This window comes from Varanus komodoensis, unplaced genomic scaffold (genome assembly GCF_004798865.1).
Source record: "Varanus komodoensis strain SLA01 unplaced genomic scaffold, ASM479886v1 scaffold12, whole genome shotgun sequence".
NCBI lineage: Eukaryota > Metazoa > Chordata > Lepidosauria > Squamata > Varanidae > Varanus > Varanus komodoensis.
Genome location: NW_025335349.1, coordinates 23,515,778 through 23,543,330, shown reverse-complemented (window position 1 = coordinate 23,543,330; position 27,553 = coordinate 23,515,778). Strand labels below are relative to the sequence as shown.

Here is a 27,553-nt window from a genome sequence, read left to right as displayed (position 1 = left end):
TTCCCGTGTTAAGCTTCCACTGTTTGGCAAGGGGGAATTGGGATAGGGTGATCTGGAAAACAAATTATTAGTGGTTTGGATCGGTGATAGGAGACTGGGCTGTCCAGATGTTCTCGACTAGAACATTCCTTGAAGGGACATTGGATTGCTTTCCATGCTCAAACGGTAGTATTATCTGGGAAAAGCGATTGTTTCTGCATTGAAAGAGGGGGTGAGCCTTGGACAAGTGGCCTCACAACGTTGCGGGGGAGAAGATGTCCCTTCCCAGCAACTGCAGATTTTCAGCCTGCGTGCTTAATGTACTGCAATCCGAAAGTGCATATTTCCGAGTAACATGCAAAGAATAATGCAGTGTATATGTGGAGGATTTCAGCTTGAATCCTGGGTCAAATTTCCAGTTGTAGTTTATTGCAAAAAAATAGTTGCCCCTTGGTGTATTCACACACCCATCTTAGTTTTTACTAGCAGGTACTAGTGGGGGATTGGCTCTCACAAGCTGATAAAGTATTACGATGCCTTTTAGAGTGCAAACATATACTGGTTTAGACAAAAAGCCCTACAACTCTCAAAATTTTCCAGCCTGCTCTGTGGGGTTTCTGCTGTCGAAGCACGCCTTGGATTCCTCCCACCCCCCCATAGGCAGGATATAAATTAATACTTTCGATACGTGTAGAATTACTTGGAGTAGCATTGTCGACTTAAGTAGTGGTAAGAACTCGCGTGCTCGCGCGCACGTTGCTGTAGGTTACCATTCTGGAATTTGCAAAATTCCTATTTATTTAAAACATTTGTATGCAATGTTTTGTGTTTGCCCTAATGTGTGCATGTTAATGTTAATATTTGCCACAGACACAAACGCACAAAAACGAAAACTTTGTACACGCCCCTAGTTAGCCTAGTGAGCGAATAGTGAGTCTCGCAACCCGTCCTCCGGGAAAACGTACAAGGAAGGCGCGCGATTTGGGGCGCGAAATGTGCGCGTGCCGCCTTAGCAGCTTCGTATTTGAACGCCGCCTGGCAGGAGCAGGAAGCGCCAAGGCAAAACCGCGCGCCCTTCCCGGAGCCAATCGGAGCTTAGCAAAGCTACTCGCTTTCGAGTCCCGGCCGTACCAAAATGTGACATATCGAACATATCGAAGCGTGTCCTTCCGCGCGTGTGGAACTACTTAGGAAGGGGTAGAGTGTGTCCGAGGTAAACTAAGCTCCTTCGCTTTTTGGTAGCAGGAGAGGAGTATTGCTTCGGTCTCTGCGAATAGTGGAGATTCTGTAGTGTCGTGCTTGTGGAGGTGCTGTCGGTGGAGGAGGAAGAGCTGAAGAGCGGAGGGATTCTCGGGGCGGTTGGTGACGCGCCTCTGCCGTTCTGTGGCGCCAGAATTCGGAGCTGAGTGTAAGAAGAAGTTGCTGGTGCGGCTGCCGCTGCCTCCGGGTCCGGCTCACCGCGGCAGGCGGCCATGGTGATGCTTCGGAGCGGTTCGGGCGGTTCTAGCCGGCCCGATTCCCGTCCCGTAGGTGGCGGTCCTTCGGTGGCGGCTGTCTCGGCTACATCCAGCAGCAGTGGCGGTCGCCGGGACGCCCCGCCGGAGACCCCTTACGATGCGATGGAGACGAGCTCCGAGTTCCTCTCCTTGGAGGTCCTGACGCCGCCGTCGGCGCGGAACAAGCGCGGCACGGGAACCCGCTCCTCGGCAGCTGCCGGAGGGAGCCCCACCGCCAGCCGCAGAGCCATGGCGGTGAGTCATGGGGAGATCAAAATGGCAGAGGGGGTGGCGTGGTGAAAGCCCCTTCAGGTGCCAAGAGGCTTCCGGGAGATTCAGGTTCCTATCAGGAGAGGGCGTTCCCGGATGGCAGAAAATATTTTCTGGGAACTTTGTAGCGTTTGGACCTGTTTAGTATCAGCAACAGCTCTGGAAGCAGCTTCCAAGAAAAAAAGTTAACTGTACAATAATTAGACCATAAGGTGCTTAGCAGAAAACCAATCAATCCATTTTATTGATCCAGTCAGTAGGCCTCACAATAAGTTTTACAGAACATTTGGCATACGCAGTAAAATATAAAGCTATCATTAACAGAAGTAAAGGCCCGAAGCAGTCCTAACGATCAAAAAATTGTTCAAACAAAGCAGGGTTCTGTCGATACTTCTTCTGTCCATATTCTCGCTATATTTAGAGGTTACTTACACTTTCTGTAGAAACCAAAAAGAAGTAACTTCGGATGATACAGAAGAATTAATTGATTAGTCGACTCAGTACAAAGATTTTGGTAAAAGTTACAGGGAAAAGGGTTTTGCTGTCTTTTGAACCACAAGGACTATAAAACAGCAATTGTAAAATGGGCAATTAAACAGCAGGAAAAGCAACAGCCACAAAGCTGAAATACAGTTTCTGCAGGCTCAGAATTAGTGTTGGATTTTGCATATTTTAGTGTGGGGCATGCTTCCTTGGAGTAAAGTAGGAGACCTGCTGATTTATTGACACTTACATACTGCTTTATCTACTGAGAAATGACACAGTAATTTAAAGAACAATCAAAAGACAAAAAGAAAAAATGTGTATTAAAACATAATATCAGTGGCCAGGAATCTTTCCATGGTGGTCATCCAGAAGCCCATGGGCTGACCACAGGTAATAGCCATCTCCTGTTTTGTTTTCAGTAGCTTCTTGTCTCTGATCTTGGAGGTTGTTCATGCTGCGATGGCTAATACCCATTGCTGCTCTCCTTGAAATTGTCTTTAGTTTTAAGGATTCAGAGCTTTGGCAAATTCCAAACTAGATAGAAATAGAGTTCTAGGTTTGCATTTCATGAAACAATTCGGGAATGGGGGTGTTTCCGAGTTGTTAATTAAAAATGGAAATGACTGATGAACAGGTTAAGAATGGCTGTCAGGACGGGCAAGACAGGTCAATGTGTTTATCTCTGTGAGCAACTCATTTCCTCAGGCAGCTCGGTAGCCTGCAGCTTCTGATTTCCTGATAAGATGGCTGAGGAATAGTGGTTTGAAAATTAACAGTTGCAAACAGAAATTATTCTATCATACAATTTTGTAGAAAGCCTTCCATTTTTCCAGAAGCATTGTTTCTAAAATCATAAAATAAATTACTAATAAAAGGAATTAATGTAAGTCAGATTGGGAAACTGGAACGGATAGAATACCAATTGACTCTAAAATGAGGGTTATAATTCTTCAACTTAATGGCCTTAGCAAGCACACACATTTACTTACAACTCTTCAGGCATGGTAAAATTTATGGTGTTAAAAAAGTTGTTAATAAGTATGAGAAGACTGTAAATAGCCTTCCAATCAGATTTAAAATGAAAGAGCTAGTTGCTATAAAAAAAAAAGTCTTATCCTTTAAGAAACTTCTTAATTTTTTTTTTCAGAATCTTGAGACTAGCTTTTGGGTGGGTGAATTATAAGAGTTATTAATACCTTTTGCTTCAAATTGTAAACATGTAAGAAAATGTGCAATTGTCATACCTTAAGTACTCAAAATGATTTCTAAGTAAAGCTTTGAATTCATTTGAATATAGTAGGCCATACTAAGTTACTGAATTTTTCTGTTACTAACCACACATTTCAATTCAACTGCACTGTTCTATTGCGAAAAAAAAATCAGCTATTTACATAGCAAGAAAAATAAACATTGCACTTAGTAAAGAAAGCCAGAAAGTGAAATATGCTAACTTATATCTTCAGTAATTTATAGCAGAAGTATCAAGAAAACCCATGTTGCTTGCTTGCTGATTAACTAAACTATTAACAACTAAAAATAATGTTTATTGGTTCTTTTTGTTAAAGTGTATTTGCTAAGTGATTTTTACCTGTTGATTTTGTGTTTCTCATAACTACTACAATAATCTCTGACTTGAGAGGCAGATGATTATGTAATAACTTTCTAATTCAGCTTATGTGCTGTTGAATGATTTCTGAATTATGACCGTATGACTGAAAGCCCTCCAAATAATCTGTCTTTCACAGCCCTGCTCTGCCCTAAATTCAAGGCTGTGTCTTCCTTTATTAAATTGATCCATCTCATTTTCTTCTCTTCCTGCCTTTCCCTTAACATGATTGTCCTCTCATGATGTGTCTAAAAAATGACAGCCTCTGTTTTGTCATTTTTGCTTCTAGGAAGTGCTGCCTTAATTTGATCTAGGCCCACTTGTTAGTTTTTGTGTTGGTCTGGGGAATTTGTAGAGCTCTCATCAGAGCACTGTGTTTTGATCATATTCATTTTCTGCCTGTCAGCTTTCTCACCCATACCTAGTGATTGAAAATAAATGGAATGCTCTTGGTCTTAGTCTCCAATGGAACACCCTTACACTTGATTATCTTTTCTAGCAATTTCATTGCTGCCCTTCCAAGTCTCAGTCATCTTTGAATTTCTTAGCTGCAGTCTCCCTTTGTATTGATGACTGAGCCAAGGTATGCAAAGTCTTTCACAATTCCTAAGTATCTCTTCATTGTTGACAATAAAGTTGTGTCATTCTTCTGAAGTCATGATTTTGTTGTCTTATTGTTCACTTGCCATCCCACTTTCACACTTTCATCAGGAGTTGTTTCAATTAATTGCTGCTTTTTGCCTGTAAGATGGCATCATTTCCATATCTTAAATTATTGATGTTTCTTCCATCAAGTTTCATTACTTTGATCTTAATCCATCTTTCCTTATAATATGCACTGTGTACAGGTTGAATAGATAAGGAGATAAAATACACCTTTGTCTGACACTTCTCCCTATAGAGAACCATTCTGTCTCTATTTTTTCTTAAACAGTAGCTTCTTGTCCATAATACAAATAAGTGCTGAGGCATCCTCCATCTATTTCAGGACCATCCACAGCCTCTTAAAATCCACACAGTCAAAGGTTTTGCTGTAGTCTATCAGGCATTGACTAGTTTAGTTATTCTCCCACTGTATCTCAGCATACTACCATGCATGTTAATATACTGCCACTTTTACAGCCTACTTGAGTTTAGTAAGTAAGCTCAGTATGGTTGACTGCTTTATTTAATAGTACAAAACATTCTGCAACTGATCTCTTACTGAATAGCCCTGCTAGTCCCTGTTCAGTTAACAAGTATTTTTCAAATAGGACAGTGGCCTTGCTTTCCAGCATATGTGTGCTGATACTGTCCAAAATGTGGCAAATATTTGCCACTCAAATTAATAACAGATTTGAAACAACCCAAGTGAAAGACTGTTTTCACATAAAGCACAAGTGACCTCTTTAATTTACTGTATAATTCCATAAAAGTTAGGGTTAGGACCATCTGCAACTGCTAGAAAAATCTCTGGATTGTATTCCTCCAGTGAATTTATCTAACGTTTGAAACAAGAAATAGGTTGACTGCGCTATTGGGTGATTTCTTATGTAAAATAGTAATTTACAGCCTCTAAATAACTTGGACCCAAGTTCAGTTTGTTTTTGTGATAGTCTTTTTATTTATTTGTATCTAACATGACAGCTAGAGTCATTAGAAAGGTACTAGGTCCTAAACTGGTTATTTGCTTTCAAGAATTAATTGATACTGCTGAAGCTCAGGGCGAAATAGCCCCTGAAATTTATATTTTTTTTTCATTTATCACCAAGCAGGTAGCTATGGTTTCTTATGAATTTAGGAATACTGTTGGGCAGTGAAAGTGGAGAACATTAGGCAGAGTTTGAGTTCTTGTATTTTTTCAGTTGGGTCAGGGTGCTTACCATTAAGGTGAGACAGCAGAGAGTATACTGTCCCCCACTGTATCACATGGTGATGGACCTAGCCTGTCCTGTTCTTTACTTCTATAAAATGTCCCCAAATTATCAGTCTTTTCCCCCCTACATTGTTTTTGGGAATAGTGCTTCATCATTATGTATTGTCATTCCCAATGGAATATTTTATAGGTTTATAGATTGTGATGGGCATTTCTTTGAAGCTCCATTGTGACTTGAAATGAAGACAAAACTTGATCCATCTTAAGAGGTTAGTCTTTGTCTTCGTAGTATACTTTACTCCTCAACTGAAAAGAGTAGGATTTGTCCCCCCCGCCCCCAAATAAGGGATGTTTTTGCTTGTCCATTTTGCCTACTTCCAACTCTACCCTTGCATGAAAGTGCCCCAAATGATCACTGTTAATATGACCCAGGTGTGGTTTAAAAAAATGGCAACAAAGAACATTCTTGGGTAATACAACCTTAGAAGGTTTGCAGATCAATTTTATCTTGCTAGTTTCAACTTTATCAACTTTTAATCAAAAATATATTAGTTTGCCGATAAGAAAAAATCAAGGCGCCTGCTTGAGGTTGCATCCTTAGATCACTAGAGAATAGAGAGGTCACTAAATTTAAATCTCTTGTTCAAACAGTGCTGCTTTTATTGCCTTTTCTTTACTTCAGTAAGTGATAGGCATATTGAATTCAGAGTTTATATGAAAAAATGAGAATATTAGATGCAGCAGGTCTGGGACATTGTTTCTAAATAATACTATATGCTTGTGTCCCTAATTGTTTTTGCTTGTACTTCTTCAGGAGTTTCCGTCAGACAAAGAATGTCAGCATTTTACAAGACACTCCTTAAGATCTATGAGGAAAAATAATCAACATTATTCAAACTCTAGTTTTGAGAAGAGAATGGCAATGTTGAGTGAGAATGGTATTAACAGGAAACATTTTACAAGGTAATTTTTTTTTCTTCTTACAAATCAATTGGTTACATCATGTTATGTTTTACCTCAATTGCTTGTAGCCCACTTTGGTAACAGAATCTACATTCTAAGTATCAGTGCAAAATTTTATCATATTTGTGTTTTACTGTACTCTGTGGCAAAGAAAAAATAATGTTAAGGATCTGACAGAGGTGCTGCAGTAGATGTAGAAGAGCACATGTCTATAGAAACAACTGTGAACCCTATTGTGCTGAATGACATTTGTATCTTTGGAAATTGGTAGAGTGGATTATTTCAGGAGAAACAATGCTATAATAACGACTGTTGACTGGGAGATGCTGGGAGTTGTAATCCAATGCATTTGCGGGGCACCAGATTAGGGAAGATTGTGTTACCATCACATGAAAAAGTGATAATGGATAATGTACTGCAAAATGCAAATGAAGAGTATGTAACCTAACTACAAAGATTTCACAGAACTCATTTAAGTAATGAAAAATGCATACATTTTCTTTGTAGGTGAAGCTGCAGAAATGTGAAATCACTGTTTTATCTCTCTCAAGAGAGAGGGTGGTAAGCCAAATATTTCAAAAACAAAACAAAAAAAACCCTACTAGGTATACCATGGTATCGAAAAAAGGAATTGAAGATGAACTGTTGCAACTAGTAAATCTGATAAACAACATCCCCTCTGAAAATGAGAAATATGCCACCTATATACTGTAGATAAAGGATTACCTGCCCAAACAAAGTATTAAAATGGTGTGAAATATGTTAGATCTCCAGTTACTGTAATTAAGTTGGCAATTGTACCAACTTCAGTTACTGGATGATATAGAAATTAAACATGTATGTGCACACAATTGTAGGTGCTATAGGGCAGCAGTATAGGACATGCCATATTCAAATTGGAAATTATCCCTTTAAGAGGATGAACCTATCTTCTGTCAATGTAATCCTCCTTTTGGGCATGTAATCTTTTTTAATGGCATATTGATGGCATTTTTCTGATTTTAGAGGGAAGCTTTTTTCTCGAGTTCTGTTTCTTGGGTTAATGACTTGTGCTACAATGATCTAATTTGACTATAAAATACATCTCAAATTTCTTGTCTGGATATCAGTTATATATAGACAGAAGACAGCTGTGTTTTCCAACTTAAAAATAGGATGGCACAGCAGGGTAATATAACATAAGATTTCGTAGCAGCTCAAAAAACCTGATCATTTAAAAAGGTGGTCATTTTTTAACATCTGGGAAAAAATAAAATAATTTTTCTCCATAATTTGTATTTGTAGTTATTTTTGTTGGGTTGGCAGTTTTCAAGGCTTTGTAGGATAATTTTTGTTGAGTTGCGAATTTATTAAAGCGAATTTATTTAGGAAAGTGTGTGTCTGAAACCAAAATGATGTCAAAGTAGGTGCCAGCAAGCCTCCCTCAGAAGGACATTACACAGGTAGGGAGCCACCACTGAAATACTTGCTTTCAGTTTATCTGCATTGCATCCAATGTCAGGGATGCCCAGAGAACTGCAACAATTGTAGATGAATTTGACTGGATATGGTGTAGTAGATGCTGAGTTGTAAGACAAGTAATACTTTATAACGGAAGTGCCAGCACTTTCAGTTTGACTAGGAACTGAATGAGAGAGCCACTTAAGTTGTTTTGAAACAGGTGTGATGTAATCCCATTATTATTTCATTGTATTTATATCCTACCTTTTTGCCACTTGGAGGACCCCAAGGCAACTTACATAGCCCCATTTTTCCTCACGACAGCAACCCTGTGAGATAACTTGGGATGAATTCTGTGCATGGCCCTAAGTCACCCAGTGAGATTCATGGGGACTGAGTGCGGACTACAACCCAGATCATTGGGGTCCCCAGTCCAATATCCTAACCGCTACATCACACTGATTGTCAGGCTAGTCTAATAGCTGCATTCTGATTGGAGCCTTTTGACTATCTTCAGAGATAGTCCATGTGCAGGAATAACTCTGTCTAGGAGAGGATGTGATTAGTGTTTTAATAGCTGATTGCATAACTGAGGACTGCCATTAAGATGACCCTCCTTATTGCCTCTTTCCAGGCCTCCTTTGGAATTGGCAGTTGGAGGAAAGTCCCAGAAAGTTTACAACTTTACAGATTTCAAAGCATTTAACTTTAAAATAGTTTAAGCACCACTTGTGATCAGTACATACCAGGGATTGGTACTGTATAGTCTTGCAGAAGTTATTGGACTGCAGTTGCAGTCATCCCTCAACGTTTGCTGTGCTGGCTACAGCTGAATTATCGTCCAACTGCTTCTAGAGAACAGCATATTCCCATCCCTGCTGTATACTAATGGTTAACTTAGTTCTGAATGCTGCTGCTGTACAAGAGGGAATAATCTGCAGGCTTGGTTTGCATTGCAGAAATAGGTAGCATCCTTCTCTAAGGGAATGCTTAATCCCCAAAACAGTTCTGTGAAGACTGAGCATAATCAATTGACCCAGAATATTGGTTGATGGGTGCAGTGGGAGAATGAAATAGAATTTCCTGAAAGAGAGCATGATAGGCTAAACTGAAAATAGCAACAACAGCTCTGTGCCATTTTGTTGCAGGTATCACTTTTTTTTTTCTCCAAATGCTGAATCCATACTTCATATGGAACCATAGTTCTAGCACTGTCCCCAAAAAACATGATAAATAAATTGTTAGATTGTAAGAATTTTCCTATGTATTTTCTTGTATGCAGGCAGCTGGCTAGACTCCAGGCTAGCAGAGAAAATGAAGATTGTGAAGAAGGTAACTGTTAAAATACCAATTTTGTTAATGGTAGAAATGTCAAGTTGTTGAAGGGTCCAGTGGACCAGTGAGTCTATCCCATCTTCAGACCTAGAAAGACATACCTTTTACATAATGACTGATGTTTGTCTGGCCCTGCAGTGAAGATCTGAGTGAAAAGAACTCCATTAGTGTTCATAAGTACCTTGCTCTTTTCAATCAAGAAGGGTTTCAACAGTCCCCTGTTTCTTTTTTTTTCATTCTTGGTCAACAAGATAAATGAATGTGCTCTTCTACTTCAGGCACTATGATGATGATGATGAACTTGAGGTGGCTTAGAAGGTTCTTCTCTGCACCATTTTATTCTCACAACAACATTGCTGTGAGGTGGATTAGTTTGAGAGTATGTGAACAGCCCAGTCATTCACTCAGCTCAGTCTGAGTTCTAGTCAAAGACTAATATACTACATTGTACTGAGCTTGTAGAAGTGACTCAAGGAACTATGTTTGCAATTCTGAGAGGGAATTTGTCAGTTTGGTTGGCAGGTAAACTTGACATTGGCAGACTTAAGTACAGAGATTATTGGAAATAGAAGAGCCCAGAAGTAAGGGTGTATTATAGGAAGGAAAGGTGGACAGTAAGGCTTTGCAGGGAAGGAACAGAAAAAGCTGGAAACTGGGGTGAGAAAGTATTGTTGCAGAGAAACAAGTTCATAAAGTTTTGGACTAGATGTACAGGAGGAGCATGAGTAGAATGCTGATGAAGAGACAGGATAGCCAAAGAAGGTGGGGCAATTTATGCTGGGTCTGAAGATCAAAAACCGAAGGAAAGAATAGGTTGTGGAAATACAGAGCTGATGCGAGTAGGACTAAGGAGAAAATGGGAAAGAATGACTAGGGATGTCTGCTAACAGTGAATAAGAAGTGGTTAGATAAAGGGCATTTGGGGAGCTAGGGGCTGAGGGAAAGGGTTGATAGAGTTCTGGTTTAGACTGACATGGAATTCTTCCAGGTATTAATTTTTGTTTCTGCAATACTTTGACCTGTAGGTTGAAAGGGCAGTGTATATGTTTTAATCCTTGTTTTAACCTTAACTAATGTAGCTGCTAGTTTAAAATGTTGTTGTAAAAATTTTGTTGTAAAAATTGTTGTAAAAATTTTAGCTCTTTTGTAAATCAAGTTATCAAAGGATTTACAATTAGGATATCAAATGATGTCTGTTCCTCCAACATTGTCTACTGAATTAAGTGTAGTCTGAAATTACATCATTGTGTATCCAGAGAGCAATAATTTAATGCCATCTGCTAAGTTTTTTTGGGGGGAGGCATTTGAATAACATTCTGTCTCATGATATTGTATCCCTATATTCTGTTGATTTAGTATTCCAGTAATATAATCTGTCTGGTTGTGGAATAATTGATAATGACTAGTAGTTCTGTTTTAGACTTAACAAAAAAATGTAATTTGATCAAATTGGAAAGCAGTGCCTTAAGCCAATTGAACAAGGTGGGGGGTGGGGGAGCAAGCACAGGACCTTTAATGAAACTGAGGATTAAGGTCATCTTAATGATTATAAAGAAGCGCACAATATCGTGCTATCTTGATTTAAAGAAATATTATTTTTGTTCAGATAAGTTCTGTGCTTTTCTTCTTTACCTGGACCAAAATACAGGGGCTTGGAACTGAAACTTCCTGGTTTGTCCCAGAAAGGCACTTCCGCTCAGGCTAGATAGCCATCACCCTCCCAATCCTCCCATCTCATACCATTTCAGAAGGTCCCTTTATACTTCAGCACAGCTTGTGGGACACAGTCCAGAAGGCTTCAGTGGGAAGAACGGGCTAAAAAAGTCCTGCTGTGCAAGGAGTATTTTAACTAGACTCCTCTGGATTCAGTCCAGGTTCTTCAGATTTTAAGGTGGCTTTGATACTACATTTTCTTTTTTCATCATGGAAACAACTGTTCCAAGATTTGATTCAGCTTTGTTCCTAGAAGCATTTTCCAAGTATGATACATTTTTCTGTTTTTAAGAACATAGCATAAACTGATATGAAGGCATATGTATTATGGGAAGTATCCAGGGTGTTCTTGCTATACATAGGCTAAACTAGTCATCCTACATGTTTGTAAAACAGCTGTATACTCTAAGGAATAATATGAAAAAACTCAGTTCTTTATGTTAGTAGACCTGTAAAGATGCTTTGCTTTAAAACTTAGGAACTGCTGTAGCTCCTGTCACAAGGTCGCTGAACAAAGGAATAAATACAAAGCCTGCTGAACATGTTGCAGAAGAAAACGGGGATGTTGAAGTCCGTCGCAGTTGCAGAATTAGGCGAAGCCGCTATAGCACCATGAACCAATCAGTTTTGTTTGACAAGCTTATTACAAAGTAAGATTTGATTTCCTCTATAAAGTCTAAATTTCCCAAACTGAATGAGCATTAAAAAAGAAGAAACTATCTGAACTCTTAAAAGTCCCAGCCATGCACCTAACATTTTGCTAATGCATGAAACCTTTGCTGTCTTTTCATTTCTAATTGCAGCCTCCATACATTGTGTAATATGACATACACTTGGAACAACTTTTCAGGGAATAAAAGAGTATTCATTGGAAGTGAGAGCTGAAAAAGTTGTAGTGAATTTTTGGGGCCCCTTTTGTATTGTAGCCTAGGTGTATTGCTTCTAAAATAATGCATTTAAATCTTAGTGCTAAATACAAGGAAATATTCTATTTACTATTTATAAGTCTATTTAAAAGTTCATGCCCAGTTTCCTCACTAAGTTCCCAGAAACTTTAATGCTCTTAGTTTATTGTTAAACTACTGCTTTCAGTCTGGTAAATGTGCCATGTTCACAGAAAATGATTTCTGAAATCTAGATTTTATCTGCTTGATGCTCTGTAGTGTTTCAGAGGTCTTTTTAATTTTTTTATAGTAAAATATTTTTTAAAAATAATCTTTTGGGGAGGTTTCCCCGCAGTCTGTGTGAGTAGGGCCAGAAATGTGCTCCAGACCTCCCAAAGCTGTTCACTTCTGTCATCCACAATGTATTAGATATTGATGAATTTAACTCATCAAACATTTTTCATATGCCATTTAATTACATCATCAGCACAGCAGAAGCTGTACTACAAAAAATGGATGATATGAAGAAGATGCGCCGGCGCCGGATGATGGATTTGGAAGACCTTGGTGTGTTCAATGACAGAGAGGAGGTAAGAGCATATTGAGATTGTGTAAAGAGCCATATTACTGGATTCTAGTTTTGCTTTATTAAATATGGAGCTTGTAGATTACCTCTTCTTTTGATCCAATGTGAGCCATGTGGTTATTGAATGCTTAAATGTCTGCATTTGTTTAATAGGAGAGGGCTGGGGGTTTTTTAGAAATGGCCTTGAAACTTTCTTATGAATGTACACTGATCTTACTCTATGTGTGAAGTATGGTGTTTTGAATGACATAGTGTTCTCTTTCTTTATTTCTAGGAAAATCTTGATGTGTACTCAAGGGGGAAACCAAAAAGAACAATACAAAGAACTGATGAAGAAACCACTGATAACCAGGATGGAAGTGCAGGTTATTTTTAACATATTTATTATATTTATATCCCACTATTTTCCTGGAAGGAATCCAAGGTGAGTTTACAGAATCCTCTGCCTCTCCATTTTATCCTCACAACAGTGCTGTGAGGTAGGATACTCTGAGAGTCTGTGACTAGCTCAAATGAGTCATTCAGTGAGCTTCATAGCTGAAACGGGGATAGGACCTGGAACTCTTGAGCCCTAGTCCAACACTCTGATCTATACCACTGTTGTGCAACTTGTATTTTTTAGACTCCTGGTTTATGGCTTAAATGTTTGTACATTTAGCTATTTTGTGAATTTTCCTTGGATTACTTTTGTTGCTGTTTTTCTGTAGTATAAGGATCTGTGCATTGTTTAGAGATTTTATTATTTAGTTAGGCACCAATTTCTCACCAGCTGAAGATGGAAAGAATAACTCGAGCTGCATATCAGCAGTGTATTCATGGTCATATACTCCAAAATTCTGGATGATCCCACTGAACAGTTTCATGTTAACATTGAATAGTATGAGGGAGCAAGACAGATTCCTGAACCCCATACTAGAGAGTCTGTGGGGCCAAGCAGTATTCCCCAAGCACTACCTTTTGGAGGTGACTTTCTAAGTAGGAGAACTGAACCACTTCACCTTCACCTTCATTCCCAACTCAACCCGATGCCCCAGGGGGATACCATGATCTACGGTATCAAAAGCTGCTGAGAGGTCCAGAAGAATGAACAGGGTCACACTCCCCTGTCTCTTCCTACATACGTCATCATATGAGGTGACCAAAGTTGTTTTCTTGCCAAATCCAAGCTTGAATCCCAACTGAAATGGATCCAAATAACATTAGACTGTCCTGATGAGAAATTTAAAAATGCCATGGTGATACTTGCTCCCAGAAATGTATCCATTTAATCCAATCCTGGAGTGATTTATTAGTAAGTCATTGAATTTAGTGGGTTTTTCCTTCTGAGTAGACATTTATTGGGCTTTTCCTGTTTCATCCTCTATTTTAAAGAAAATTTAAGTAGAAAAAAATGTGTAATAATTATTACTTTACGTATGCTACCATGAATCCCAGATTGGCAATATAGCACTCAGAACTACTATTTACACACCTAGATTTGCTATAAGTTGGTCTACCCCAATCTCCTCAAATGTTTCAGATTTTAACTCTAGCCAGCAAGGCCAATGGTTAGGAATGCTAGGAGCTGTGCTTCAAAATTATCCGATTGTCGAGGAAGGCTGTAATAACTGCATTTATTTTTAAACTAAAGAAATCTATTCTTTGTTAATTAGAATCATCGGAAGAAGGTGAAGACCAAGAAGATGAAGATGGAGAAGATAATCAAAAGCGCTATGACCTTCGTCAGCGAAAAACTGTTGTGCGCTATCAGGCCTCACCAGAAAGTAGGTATCTTCTGTTTTTATAAAGGCATAATTTGTCTGTGGCTGTAAATGTTACACTTGTAAATCACTGTTCTTTTTATAATTCACTGCCTGTTTGTTTTATCATCTTTGCCATACAGTTAAGCACCCTTTCATTAACTGACATTTCAACCGATAAGGAATAGCTTTAATTTCTGTGAATCTGTCATGGTTTGAAGGAATTAAAAGACTTCACTCATAAATTAATAAGCTCAGTTCAGCACCAAACTAAGCAAAAATATGTGCTGTTCCTGTATTTTGATTCTTTGTACAACATTTTAAAAACAAAATGTTCATTGTTTTTATAGAACCTAGACACCAAAGGAAACCCAAATTATTCTACCCTGATGCATCCTCCCCAGCCAGAGGAAGATTTTCCTTTAGCCCTGCAGGACCAAGGAGCCCTTACTGTAAAAAGATAAACAGGTGTGTTGCTTTTTCTAACACTCTAGTATTAATGCTTGAGATGTCTTCTGAATTACTCAGAAGTACAATAGGTTTTGTAGTTGCAGATCAAATGATCTCTTAGCTATACTTTGCTTACTTGTTGTGTAAGTACAGTTACAGTAGGTTAAGGAATGTGCAGGCAACATTTTGAATATATAACACCCACTTGGGTGTGCTGGGTTGTACATACTTGACCACTGAGGGTTATTTGCATGATCCTTGCATGACCCTTGGTGCTTGGGTTCACATTACAGAGCAGCTCCTACGTGGGGCTAAGTTGCTCATGTGAGCCACAGTTCACAGTAGTTTAATCCATGATAAGCTGCAGCAACTCTTCACAGCTCTGCACATTTGCTCAGTCTTCACTGTATGAAACCAAGGGCTGTTCAAAGCTTGCAAATCTCGTTCTGTTTGTTCTTGTTGCAACTAAGGAAGTTTATGTCTATTGGCTTTAATGTGCCCCTACCTATAAAAGCAAGTGATTAAAACAAATGTATATGTGTTTTTCTTAAGCTTTTCTGCATCATTTGATAATGAAGTCAAGCTATTGCAAACTCTGGATTAGTTTAGAGTGTGATGGTATCTGTACTGAAAAGGGGCTGTGGAAGGTTTATACTATCAATTTGTTCTAGTTTTCTGTTGTCTGTAAGACCAGTTCATACTGTTGGTTTTGACTAAAAGCCTTAAGGATGCAACCTTACTCATGTTTATACTGAGTATAGGGCTGTAATTCCCAGTATTATCCAAAAGTTGTCCGTGACATGGTATGAATTTAAGATTTTTTTTCCTATCAATACATACATAAGATTGCACTCTAAATAGCTTAACTTTAACATATGTCAGGAAGGAGTTAATCTCTTTTTTAATATTTTAAAAAGCACAAGGGATTCTGTACTGTGTTCCCTTGCAACAGTAGTGATTTTGATGCAAGCACAGTGGTCTCAGTAGGTCCTTCCCTCATAATTGGTTTGGGGAGATGACCACTAATGATGTAAGACTTCCTAAAGAAGGCTTATGTGCTCTAAATAATTTCAGGAGGGAATAAGTCAGTGTATTTGCCTAACTGGGACTATTGGGACGATTGGTCTCAGCAAAGGTACTGGGGAAACAGACCTTGTGGTTGTCTATAGTTTTGAGAATTAACATTTCTTCTGTGTTCTATCTTTGACTTTGTTTCTTCGTACTTAAACATGAACAATAAATTATTCAGTAATAGGAAGATACTATGTAGAATGCAAATGGGTATCCTAGTTTTTCAACTATGGTGACATTGTCGTGTCTGTGCATTTCATCATAGTTCTCTTCAGTGATTCCATTGCTGGCTGTTTTATTGTGTATGTTTTAAGACATGCTGATATATACATTACAAGTTCTCATTATATTCTGTTGTCATCCTTTTCTTGGTTTTTGAGTGCAGCCTCCCTGCCCCCAAGCTTGGGGTGACACTTTTCTTAGAAAGGGATGGCCTGAGACTTATTCAGGCTTAGATTAGATTCATTCAAAATGAAGGTACAAGTTAGCCATAACTTGTCCTATTCATTTCAGTAGGTCTTTTCAACAAATAAGTCTGGATGCAAAGACAAGATGTATGCTGAAAATATTTCTCTCTAGGGACCAACCCCTACATCCTTCTTCTTCCCCTTTACCCATCCAGCAGATCCTCATGTGGCATTCCCACTTTGCTAATATAAAAAATGAGTTGTAGTGGACTCCAGAGGATGGTGGAGGAAAGGCAGGCCTGGAGGAGTGTTGTCCATGGGGTCACGAACAGTTGGACACGACTTCGCAACTAGCAACAACAACAAAAGATGCCTTTACTGTCTGTGAACTAATTGTGCCATGCAGTTAGAGTACATGCTTGCTTACTTGTGATTATCTTTAAAACAGGCGAAAACATGCAATTCATAACAGTGATTCTACATCATCGTCATCATCATCAGATGATGAACAGCGTTTTGAGAGGCGTAGGAAAAGAAGTCGGAACAAAGCATTAAGCAGGTATCCTACTTGAGTACTGATATGCTGAATCTGGTTGGAGTTGTGTAAAATATTGTTAATGAGACCTCAGTTATATGTATCCTATTCTGTGGGGGTACTGTACTCGTGGTTGGGCAACTGGTTTTTGTTCAGCTAATGGGAATTACACTGTATTTTATAGTTAAAGCATTTACAAAATTGTATTAACTGACTATAATACTGATTTCTGTCTTTTTTCTCTAATTTTCAACAATTCTTGATTCCTGTATTAGGTGCCTTCCACTAAATTTTAGGAAAGATGAATTAAAGGGAATCCACAAAGATCGAATGAAAATTGGAGCAAGCCTGGCTGATGTTGATCCAATGCAAATAGACTCTAAAGTAAGCATCTCAAGATCTTGAGTAAACTTTCTTTGTTATTGAACCCTTCCCTTAAAATAAGCACAACTCCTGAATACCAAATTTTTGGCTATTATATTTTCTATCTTTTTTAATGACTTCTCCATTTGTCAATGTTTCTTCTCCTACCTTAGGTACAATTTGATAGTGTGGGTGGACTCTCTAGCCATATTTCAGCTCTAAAGGAGATGGTGGTTTTCCCACTGCTCTATCCAGAAGTGTTTGAGAGGTTCAAAATTCAGCCTCCAAGGTAGCATATAAATACACATTTTGTTTCTAGGATATTAGTCAACCTTAGGAAAATATCATACTTGTAACTTGATATTTTGCTAGTTGTTTGAACCTTTTATCCAATATTACTTTTATATATTTAGCTATCAATTCTGTATAGATATACCATGTTTATAACTAAGTGTTAAGAAAATGCTTGTGTTCTTTTTGTCACAATTAGGAAAATAGGGAAATGCACTTAGATTATATGCATACATAAAATGATATCTGTGTATAAGAACTGAAAATGCCTTTGAATTGAAGCTTATTTTTGTGTGAAGGGATAAGATATTCTGAAAAGTCAGCAAAAATATTATTCTGCAACTGCATCTGCTGCCCAATTATGACAATTGTTCTAAGCTGTGTACAGAGTGCAAATAAACTAAAAGTCAAATTAACAATAAAGGAAATTTAAAAGCAGCAATTTAAAAAGTCAGATGAAAATAAATCACAAACAGCAAGATATTAAGACTTTGCAATAACAGTTAAATATGTTTGCAATGTAAGAATTGTTTGAAACAGATCCTACAAATTACAGTTTTAATATTTGTTTGTTTGTTTGTTCATTTGTTTATACATGTGTTTCTAGGCTGCCTATAATTGCTGAAGCCATCCTAGGTGGCTTGAAATAATACCTATTTCTAATAAACCCTAACTCTTCAAGAAAATTTGATCAATCATACTGAAGATCAAGTCTTGCAGATGAAATCAACATGGCTCATGGAAAGTTATTTAAAATCATACAACAATTAGGTGTAATGTGCTATGCTTTTGAGATGCTGAAGCCATTTTGATAATCACAAAATTGTAAATTCCCATTTTTATAGGGGCTGCCTCTTCTATGGTCCACCAGGTACTGGAAAAACTCTTGTTGCCAGGGCACTTGCTAATGAGTGCAGTCAAGGTGACAGGAGAATAGCATTTTTCATGAGAAAAGGTGCGGACTGCCTTAGTAAATGGGTGGGAGAATCTGAACGACAACTCCGACTGTTATTTGATCAGGTAATTTTGTTTTCTCTATCTCTGTGCTGAGTTTTCTGTTTCTATTTCATTACTTACTCATTTGAGCTTTCCTTGCAGGCCTTTCAGCTGCGTCCTTCAATTATATTCTTTGATGAAATTGATGGTCTTGCTCCGGTACGGTCCAGTAGGCAAGATCAAATTCACAGGTAGGAGTTAGATATTTAAAGGCTGTTTTTAAAATTTGCCCGAGCTTTAAATAATACTTAATGTAAATTGGATTTCATAAATTTAGACTGTTAGACGTGGGTAGACTCATCTTAGTTCTATTCTGTTTGTGGAAAGTTAAGATAAAATCAGAACGAATTAATACAATTTCATGCTGAAATGTGCTTAGCTTGTGTTCCAAGGAACTTTTTTCAGCTCAGTATATTTCTCCCTTCTAAAACTGTTCTGAAGAGTAATTTGCGGTGTAATTTCTTGTATTTTCAAGTTACTTGTTTGCTTAAGGAAGATTCATTGTAATGCATTTTTTTGTCTACAGAGCTGCTGGAACAAACATGTATTTTATTGTAAAACACTGACCTGATTCATATGACATGCTGGGTTCACTGTGATTTTTTTCCATGATGAGGCATGTGTGTGGATGCTGTTATAAATACACCATCTCTGATGGGCTTGCAGTGTCGTCCAAAGGTTATTTGTGGGTGAAAAAACACTTGCATAATCCTTGGTTTGTAGAAGGGTTATGTGTGGATTGTTTAAAACTTGAATAACCCACACTGACTGGGTTCATATGGCACTCCACGTTCATATGGGTGGGCTGCACACACCTGGTATGCAACACAGCTCATCATGGGTTAAACAACCCACAGTGCATCCAGCGTGTCATTTAAACTGGCACACTATTTTCAGTTTAAAGAGATTTGCTAAGTTGAAAGCAAGTTAATTGCTGAAGTAGCCATGTCACAGGTACTCTGTGTTTTGTTTGGATATGGTATGTCTTGAAATTTCTTAATATTTCCCTTTGGGTATGTAATGTTGCTACCAGGAATTTAATTCCAATCTTAATTAACTTTTCTCTCAATAACTGTGTCCAGGCTATAAGGCTCCTTCATTGGACTATGTGGTCCTAAGGATGAGACATTGGTACTCAAACGACCTAGGACTCTGAGTTAACAATAAACAAAATTTTATTTGTACAAGAAGTATATTGGCTTCAAAATGTTAAGTAACTTATTTCCATAAGAGTAGAACAATGTATAATAACAATTTCAGGCTCACTCTTTCCCTTCACAAATAAACACAGTTCCTCCTTTCTCTCCTGCACTCAGGTTTCTGTCAGCTTCTATCTCTCACACACTTATAAAACTTGACAATTATACTAAGACTGTTGCCCTCAGAGATGCACTTGGTGGCATAACAAAAGAGGTCTTCTCAGTGGCCAATCCCAGGCTGTGAAATTCCCTACTGAAGAAAGCTATGTTTGCTTTCTCTCTGTTATCCTTTCGGCAAGAAACAAAAACCTTTATATTCAAGCGGGTCTTTGATGTATGTTGGTTTGTTGGCTTGGATGATGATTTTCTGTTGCTCTTATGTATTTAATTGTGTTTTAATTTATTTGTCTTGTTAGTGTTTTACAATCACAAATAAAACTTGACCAAGTTTCCTTGAATACAACTTTTATTGGTTAAAAGATGGGATTCAAATCAAACTGAATTACATGTTACCTCTATTACATGATGACTGGATCCTATGCTACAGCAAGAATTTTAAACATTGTAACCAAATAGCCTGTTTGGTCAGTATTGCTAGCCCTTGAGGATGTGTTGCTCTGACCTGATTGTGTGGTTCTGTCTGTTCTGCATGAGTAAATTGGCTCGCAGAAGTTATTTTGAGTTTAATAGGAACATATATACTAGTGAGTGGGGGTGGGTTCTTGCCAAAATTCCTTGTTTATAGAAACTTCCCAACAAGGCCTTTGTGTGAACTAGTTTTCTGATTTCCTTTCCTCCTTGTCCTTCCTCACATAGAATCATAGAATAGTAGAGTTGGAAGGGGCCAGGTTTTCATAAGCACTGTGAACTACAGATGAGAATAGTTGGAATGGTCTTTCACTTGAAAGGATATTTGAATCCAGCCCACAAAATTGATAACTTTGTTTTTGCTTTAAGTTCAATTGTGTCAACTTTGCTTGCTCTGATGGATGGCTTAGACAGCAGAGGTGAAATTGTGGTGATTGGAGCTACCAATAGACTGGATTCTATAGATCCTGCTTTGAGAAGGCCTGGACGTTTTGATAGAGAATTCCTCTTCACCTTACCAGATAAAGATGTAAGAAATTCTTTTATGGATACTAGAACAGCCTTTTGACTTAGCAATTAAAACAATTTGGGATTGGGAAGCCAATTTGCTTGTTTAAACAGAAGTTCACAATATGCTAAAGGAAGGTGAGTGTAAAGAGAAGCTAGATCATATGAACAGCATGGGTGTAGATATGTGGCATTCCCTTTCTGTTATCTCCTAATACCCCTTCAGCATGATCCCAAGTGCATTAGATTGGAAAAGGTTTCATTATAATCAATGAACTAGTTCTCTGTATTGAATCTTAAGCTGACCTGTGGGAAGCTGGAAGATGTTGGATTTAAATCTAAATCAGCATAGGATTGCAAGTTAAATTATTTTAACGCCCTTGTACTCAAGTTTTGAATTCCTCAGAAAGACATTTCACTAAGATCTTGCATCTTAGAAAATATTGATACGGATAAAAGAAATTAACAGTAACATGAGAAGAATCCTAGTGTATCCTACACTGACCAACTTGGAAACCTACAAGAGGGACCATACAGGCAATTGAAATATGTCTCTGTTGCTTTTTAGTGACACACAGCCTCTGACCCTGGAGGTTATATATAGTTGTGACTAACATGATTAATGGAACATTTCTCCTTAAAGTTGTTTATTGCCTTTTAAAAAACCATACAGTCCCTCAAGATTTACATTTTCCAGGAAGCTTTTGGATTCCCTTTCTAGTTCTTATACCTTAATTACAATAAGCCAAAATATGTGTATTTACATATTCTTTCCCTGTCTTTTGCAAGCTCTTTGGGATAGGGATCCATCATATCTGTTCTTTGTACATAGATTAGTGGTCATCATCTAACCTATTCACTGGAACTTCAAATATTACAAAAAAGGGAGAAAAAAATTCCATGTTCTCTATGCATGTTTATATAAAACTTTTACCTTGTCTTCCCCTTAGTCACTTTTTTGTCAAAACTAAAAAAACTCCAAGCACTGTCATCTTTACTTACTAGGGGAATTGTTCCAGCCTTCTAATCCATTTTGATTGCCCCTTTTGTGCCCTCTTCAGTACTGTAGTATTCTATTTGAGGTGAGGTGATAAGGACTATAAACAGTATTCCAAGTGTGGCCACTTCATAAATTTGTGTGAGTATATTACCAGACTAGCAATTCTCTTTTTCTCTCCCTCTCCTAATGATCCCTAACATCAAATTGAATTTTTTAAAGCTGCCACAATGTTGTTATCGATCTTTCATGATTTAGTAATCACTTTCCTGATCGGTTGTATTTTTTTTTACCCCAAGAAATATTATTTTATACTTACTTTTGATCATCATTTGCTAAGGTTTTCACAGTTTGAACCTTCTGGACTTTTCACAGTTAGCTTGGGTTTGTAGTACTTCAAGTAAGGACAAAATAAGGGAAAGCTTGGGTATGCATTCTACCTGTTCTTTTCAACATACTTCATCAATTTTGCTAGTAAAATTTACAGTAATTTCACTACATTAGAAAGTTGAAGTTTGTAGTACCGGAAGTATGGAATATTCCTGTGGATTAGAACACTTGTAAATACTGTAACTATAGATAGCATAACGGGAGATGCTTTGGGCAGAAAATCTATTGATAGGTTGTTCAAACTAGAGGGGTTTTGGAAACAGAAATATTTGTATTTCTAGGCAAGACGAGAGATCCTGAAGATTCACACACGAGAATGGTCCCCTAAGCCATCAGAGATGTTTCTTGAAGAACTGGCTGAAAAATGTGTTGGTAAGATAACAGCAAATGTCAAACATCTGAGTTTGAAAAAAAGAATTTTGCCATCTTGCACAATCCTACTAATAATGCTTTTGATACAGTTGCTTGTCAGCATGGGTCTTTAGGGATTTTATTTTTTTAAGAAATGCCAAAAGTTGCATCTTCACTCACATGTGTTTGCATGTACACACTGAACTTAGTATCTATCCATACATAAACAAAATGGCACCATTCATGCAAGAGGAGGAGATACTGGCACATTTGGAGGTGAGAGGGATGATGTAACTTAAGGTTTGCAGACATTAAAAAATCTCTTTTAAAAAACAGGGAAACAGCCTTACTACAGCTGAGCAACCTTACTGGCCAGGAACTGCTGATGGTTGGGGGAGAGTAGAACACTACAACATTTTGCAGGTTCCCTATATATTACTTTGTACAGAGTACACAAAGCCCTATTTGCTTTTTGTTTCACTAAAACAATGTTACTGTAACACAGACCTGCTTGGGGACAGTGTTATGGTTGTGAAGGATTTAGGTGTGAATGCATTGTGCATCTGTGTACAGGGGATGAGGAAAGTGGGCTGACTTGATTCTTTGAGCATCTTTCAAGAACTGCACTCTAGTAGTGAAGCAGGCCAAAAGCAAAAGGGGCAACATCAGAATACCAGCATATATTTTGTTAAAATTCGTACTGGCAGTAATTAAACCCTAGGAAAGTAATTTCAAGCTTTTATAATGGGGAAAAACATGCACAAGCTAGAACACCAAATGAATAGTAGGCAGGGAAAGGGGTGTGACCATCTGTGGGATTGCGAGTGCCAGATTTGGTCTGTAAACCTTAGGTTCCCTATCCCAATGCATATTTTGAAAAATATGCTATTTTAAAGGCATTGCCATTTTTTGGATTATTTCTGCACAGTGTTCCATTCACAGTGTTAAAAGATACATGATAGACAACCCTTGCTGGGGTCTTAAATTTATACTGACCTTATTTGACATTTTCCAAAACATTTAAATTGCTGTTAATAGACACAAAGCAATCATAAAATCAGTACAGGTAGTTGCTAGGTTAAGAATGAGTTCTGTTCCTGCTAGCATCCTTAAGTTGAGTTTGTATGTAAGTCAGATCATGTGAGTAAGCCAAATTGTCGTATATGTCTAATATGTCTACATTTCAGCTTTCTGTGCATATAACACACTTAAACACTTCCATATTCAATTTGATTATATTGTTACTGATTATATATTATTCTATTGTATCGCCCTATTGATTGTTTTTATCGGTTGTTGGTTTTAATGTTGTAAGCCATCCTGAGACGATGTCGTAAAGGATGGCATGTAAATGTTTTAAATAAAATAAAGAAACAAGGAGGAACTCTGCAACTTTTTGCATATTGTGATTAGATTTTTAAACTATTTACTTTTCTTTATAGGGTACTGTGGTGCTGATATTAAATCTATATGTGCTGAAGCAGCTTTGTGTGCTTTGCGTCGGCGTTATCCTCAGATATATACCAGCAATGCCAAGTTGCAGTTGGATATCTCTTCTATTAATATAACAGCTAAGGATTTTGTAGTGGCTATGCAGAAGACCATTCCTGCTTCTCAGAGAGCAGTGACCTCACCTGGCCAAGCACTCTCCACCATTTCAAAACCACTCCTTGAAAAAACACTTCAGAAAATCTTGGAAGTCTTACAAAATGTCTTTCCACATGCAGAGTTAGCACAAAAAGGAGGGGAGAAATCAGGTAATTCAATATTGATACAGGGCAGAAATGGCTGAATATTTAACAATGATATATGCATTGATTTTGTTTTAATAAAATGACTATGTGACAAATAATAATTTCCTTCCTGTGCCCAATGATACTAATTCCCACAGCCACAAACAGGCAAGAAAGAAAAGGTAGACTTGCGATACTCTGGTTGTTGTGTGCCATCAAGTCTTCTCTGACTTACGATAACCCTTTGAATGAATGCCCTATGAAATGTTCTGTTCTTGACAGCCCTGTTCCGTTAACTCTTGTAAATTTAAGGCTGTGGCTTCCTTTATGGAGTTAATCCATCTCATAGCTATTTAATGTGTTTCATGGGCCTGTTTTTAAGCAGTTACATTTAGACAGGATCATAGCATTGAACTGGATTACGAAACTCTCAATGCAGATGAAATCCCAGTGGTCTCTTAACCTGGGAGATTGACAAGGAGAATAGGAATGTTACATTTGTACAAAGCCTTAAAAATAAGACAGAATATTCAAACAAAATTTTTGTTCTTCAAAGATTTTCCAAGTCATGTGTTTGATCCTGATTTGCTGTACAGTGATGAAGAGGGACCACCAGTATTTGAAACAGGTCATTCTCAGAAAAGTTCTGATAAACGGAAACAAAATTTCCTTAATTTTAACAGGTAAGTGATGAACTAGCATTGTGGCCGAAAAAAAAGATTCATGTATGAAACTTGTTTTCATAATGATTAATTTCATTTCTGTTTCACCCACAGCAGACACTTTTGGGGCGGTTTACAACAATTCATAAACACAGGCAATGAACATGCAATAAAAACATAAAATCAGAAAAAAGTAAAGTTTAAAATAGTTTATGGTGGTGGTCAAGGGTTTGTTTGTTTTTTAATGTATGAGTTTCCTTGCCTTTTTAGTCTCCTTGCTGATCAGAACTGAGGCCTTGCTGTAGCCTGTTTATTTTTGGGTTAAATTACTAATTAGATTGTGCATATGTATACTTAAACACTGTAACAGCTGCTGCTTCTATACAAAAGGAGGTTTAAAGTAAAGTAGCAATGAGATAGTGGTGCTTTGTCATTAACATGCTTTTTTCTCCCTATCCATTGTTTTGAGATGTATTTGTGAGGGTAAATATGCATCTGGAGCTCCACAGGGAGAGTCTGTAGAGGAGGGTTCCCCAAAAACTAGCAGAATGGGAAAGAGTTAAGCACTACTTCACCTGCTACTTTGCCACTGAAAACTGCATGCCATCTTAAGATTTTAACTTGGCACTTCCAAACTACACTGTTGTCACCTCCTGCTGTTACATCTTAACTATAAGAAAGACCAGCTATTCCTTTGGTTGAAAATTAAATACAATAGGAAATGTTACAAAGTAGACTGTTGTACAGTGGTACCTTGGCTCATGAACTTAATCCGTTTGATGACTGTGACCCAAATTGGTTGTGACCCAAGTCAAATTCCCCATAAGAGTCAATGTAAATAAGGTTAATCTGTTCTGTAACTATTTTTTTTATCAGAAAAATTTGAAACGAAGCGACAAAGGACAACAAAGTACAGTACAGTACATTGGAGAACACTAACCTAGGTGGCGGGGAGGTTATCGTTTTGAGGAAGAGTTCCCCTCCATAAGGACATTGGGGAGATCCCTTTTAGGGGATTCTTTTCTTCTTTGTCGCTTAGCTGCAGAGTCAGTTTTGGTGAAAAATCTGTCCATAGTCATTTGTTTTTTCCTGCGCTGCATAACCCTCTGGAAATGAGAGACCACATTATTGTTCATAAGATTCAACACTCTGTTCATTACAGTTGTGTTGGGGTGGTGTTTCTCAAAAAAATCCTGGCACTCATTCCATTTTTTTCATAATGGATTATATTACATCGCTGCTAACCTCCTCCCTGTCTTCCTCAATGGAATCCTCCTCAGCAAGTGCCTTCTGCTTTTCCTCTGGAGTTGAGCAGGTTCCTCTGTCATCATCTCTATGTCTTTCCTGCACAAACACAACTGCAATCGTAGCCATCTCCCCACTCAGGGGTGGGGAGATGGATGCAATCATGCTGGTTGGAGTGGGGGAGATGGACAAGGTTGCGCCCATCTTTCCTGCAGGAGCATGCTTGTGATCACGCATGTCTTCCCTGCACAAACGCAACTGTGATTGTAGCCATCTTCCCACTCGGGGGTGGGGGGGGGGAGATGGCCACAACCTTGGTTGCCACCCAATGTGGAGTTCACGACCCAAGTCAAAATTTTCATGAAATTTTTGTTCGTGACCCAATTTGGTTGTGAACCAAGGCATTCGTGAGCCGAGGCACCACTGTACTTGGTTGAGACAGATAAACTCTTAGGCAAGTGAGATATTTGAATGCTTTGCTCTGTAATTTTTGCATACAGATTGAGAGGAATTACTGTTTTAAATTAACCCTCTGCATAAGTCAGAGATGGGAAAGCTATTTTTTGGATTTCTTGAGGGCAAACACTTCTGTTGAAAGAATCCAAGAGGGCTGTTTGTACTGGATGGAGAACTTAAGTAGTCTGCACTGGTATAAGACATGTATACTTTTCCATTGTTTTCCACAGGTACATAGTGATTGAAAACTGGGTTAGAAGTTCATGAAAACTGCTATATGCGTTATCACATAAAATGATAGCATGTGGGAATTTTAACTTGGAGCTGAACAACACATTTAAAGATTGCTTAGCAAGGGGAGATGAGGACAGATAAGCTTTGAGGGAGGAAAATATTTTAAGAGTTGTGCGATTCTCTCTTCTTTTTTAAATAGAAGTGCTTATCATCAGCCAACATCTTACCGACCAAGGCTCCTAATAGAAGGAGAACCAGGATTTGGACAGGCCTCTCATTTAGCTCCAGCTGTTATACATGCTTTGGAAAAATTCACTGTGTATACATTGGACCTTTCCATTCTCTTTGGAGCTGGTGCCAAAACACCTGAAGAAACATGTGGGCAGGTATTACAAGTTAATGTACTGCTACTGGAACATATTTCAGATTGTTTCTATGGAAGTGGAAGATTCTTTTTTTTTCTAGAGGAAAGAAGTATTTGTCTGGTAAAGACTGAGTCTGAAGTATAAGAATTTATTCCAGAAGTGGTTTTTTTTGGGGGGGGGGGATTACAGTTCTCTTAATCTTTGGCCATGTTGTTAGGGGTTGATGGGAGTTGTGGTCAAAAATATTGGGAGGGTAGAAGTACATTAAAATGTTCATGAGTTCTTGTTTTGTTTTTGTTTTGTCAGTCATATAGTTTTCACTTCTTTTTTAGTATCTCTCTTATCGAACAGAACACAACCA

The 27,553-nt window shown here is 38.0% G+C and overlaps 1 protein-coding gene across 3 annotated transcripts in view; it reads left to right on the top strand.

The window, feature by feature from the left end:
- Positions 1-1,178: 1,178 nt before the first annotated feature.
- The window catches only part of ATAD2 (ATPase family AAA domain containing 2), a 36,092-nt gene continuing 9,717 nt past the window's right edge, over positions 1,179-27,553 (top strand). For all 3 annotated transcript variants that reach the window (XM_044421840.1, XM_044421837.1, XM_044421839.1), the window contains exons 1-18: positions 1,179-1,730; positions 6,507-6,655; positions 9,378-9,427; positions 11,622-11,793; positions 12,515-12,617; positions 12,888-12,978; positions 14,266-14,376; positions 14,703-14,820; positions 16,729-16,839; positions 17,091-17,199; positions 17,352-17,467; positions 18,315-18,489; positions 18,568-18,656; positions 20,622-20,781; positions 22,428-22,518; positions 23,940-24,254; positions 24,787-24,913; positions 27,027-27,213. In XM_044421840.1, the coding sequence (XP_044277775.1) occupies positions 1,452-1,730; positions 6,507-6,655; positions 9,378-9,427; positions 11,622-11,793; positions 12,515-12,617; positions 12,888-12,978; positions 14,266-14,376; positions 14,703-14,820; positions 16,729-16,839; positions 17,091-17,199; positions 17,352-17,467; positions 18,315-18,489; positions 18,568-18,656; positions 20,622-20,781; positions 22,428-22,518; positions 23,940-24,254; positions 24,787-24,913; positions 27,027-27,213 (2,553 nt within the window). In that variant the 5' untranslated portion in view covers positions 1,179-1,451. The remainder of the gene's footprint in view (positions 1,731-6,506; positions 6,656-9,377; positions 9,428-11,621; positions 11,794-12,514; positions 12,618-12,887; positions 12,979-14,265; positions 14,377-14,702; positions 14,821-16,728; positions 16,840-17,090; positions 17,200-17,351; positions 17,468-18,314; positions 18,490-18,567; positions 18,657-20,621; positions 20,782-22,427; positions 22,519-23,939; positions 24,255-24,786; positions 24,914-27,026; positions 27,214-27,553) is intronic.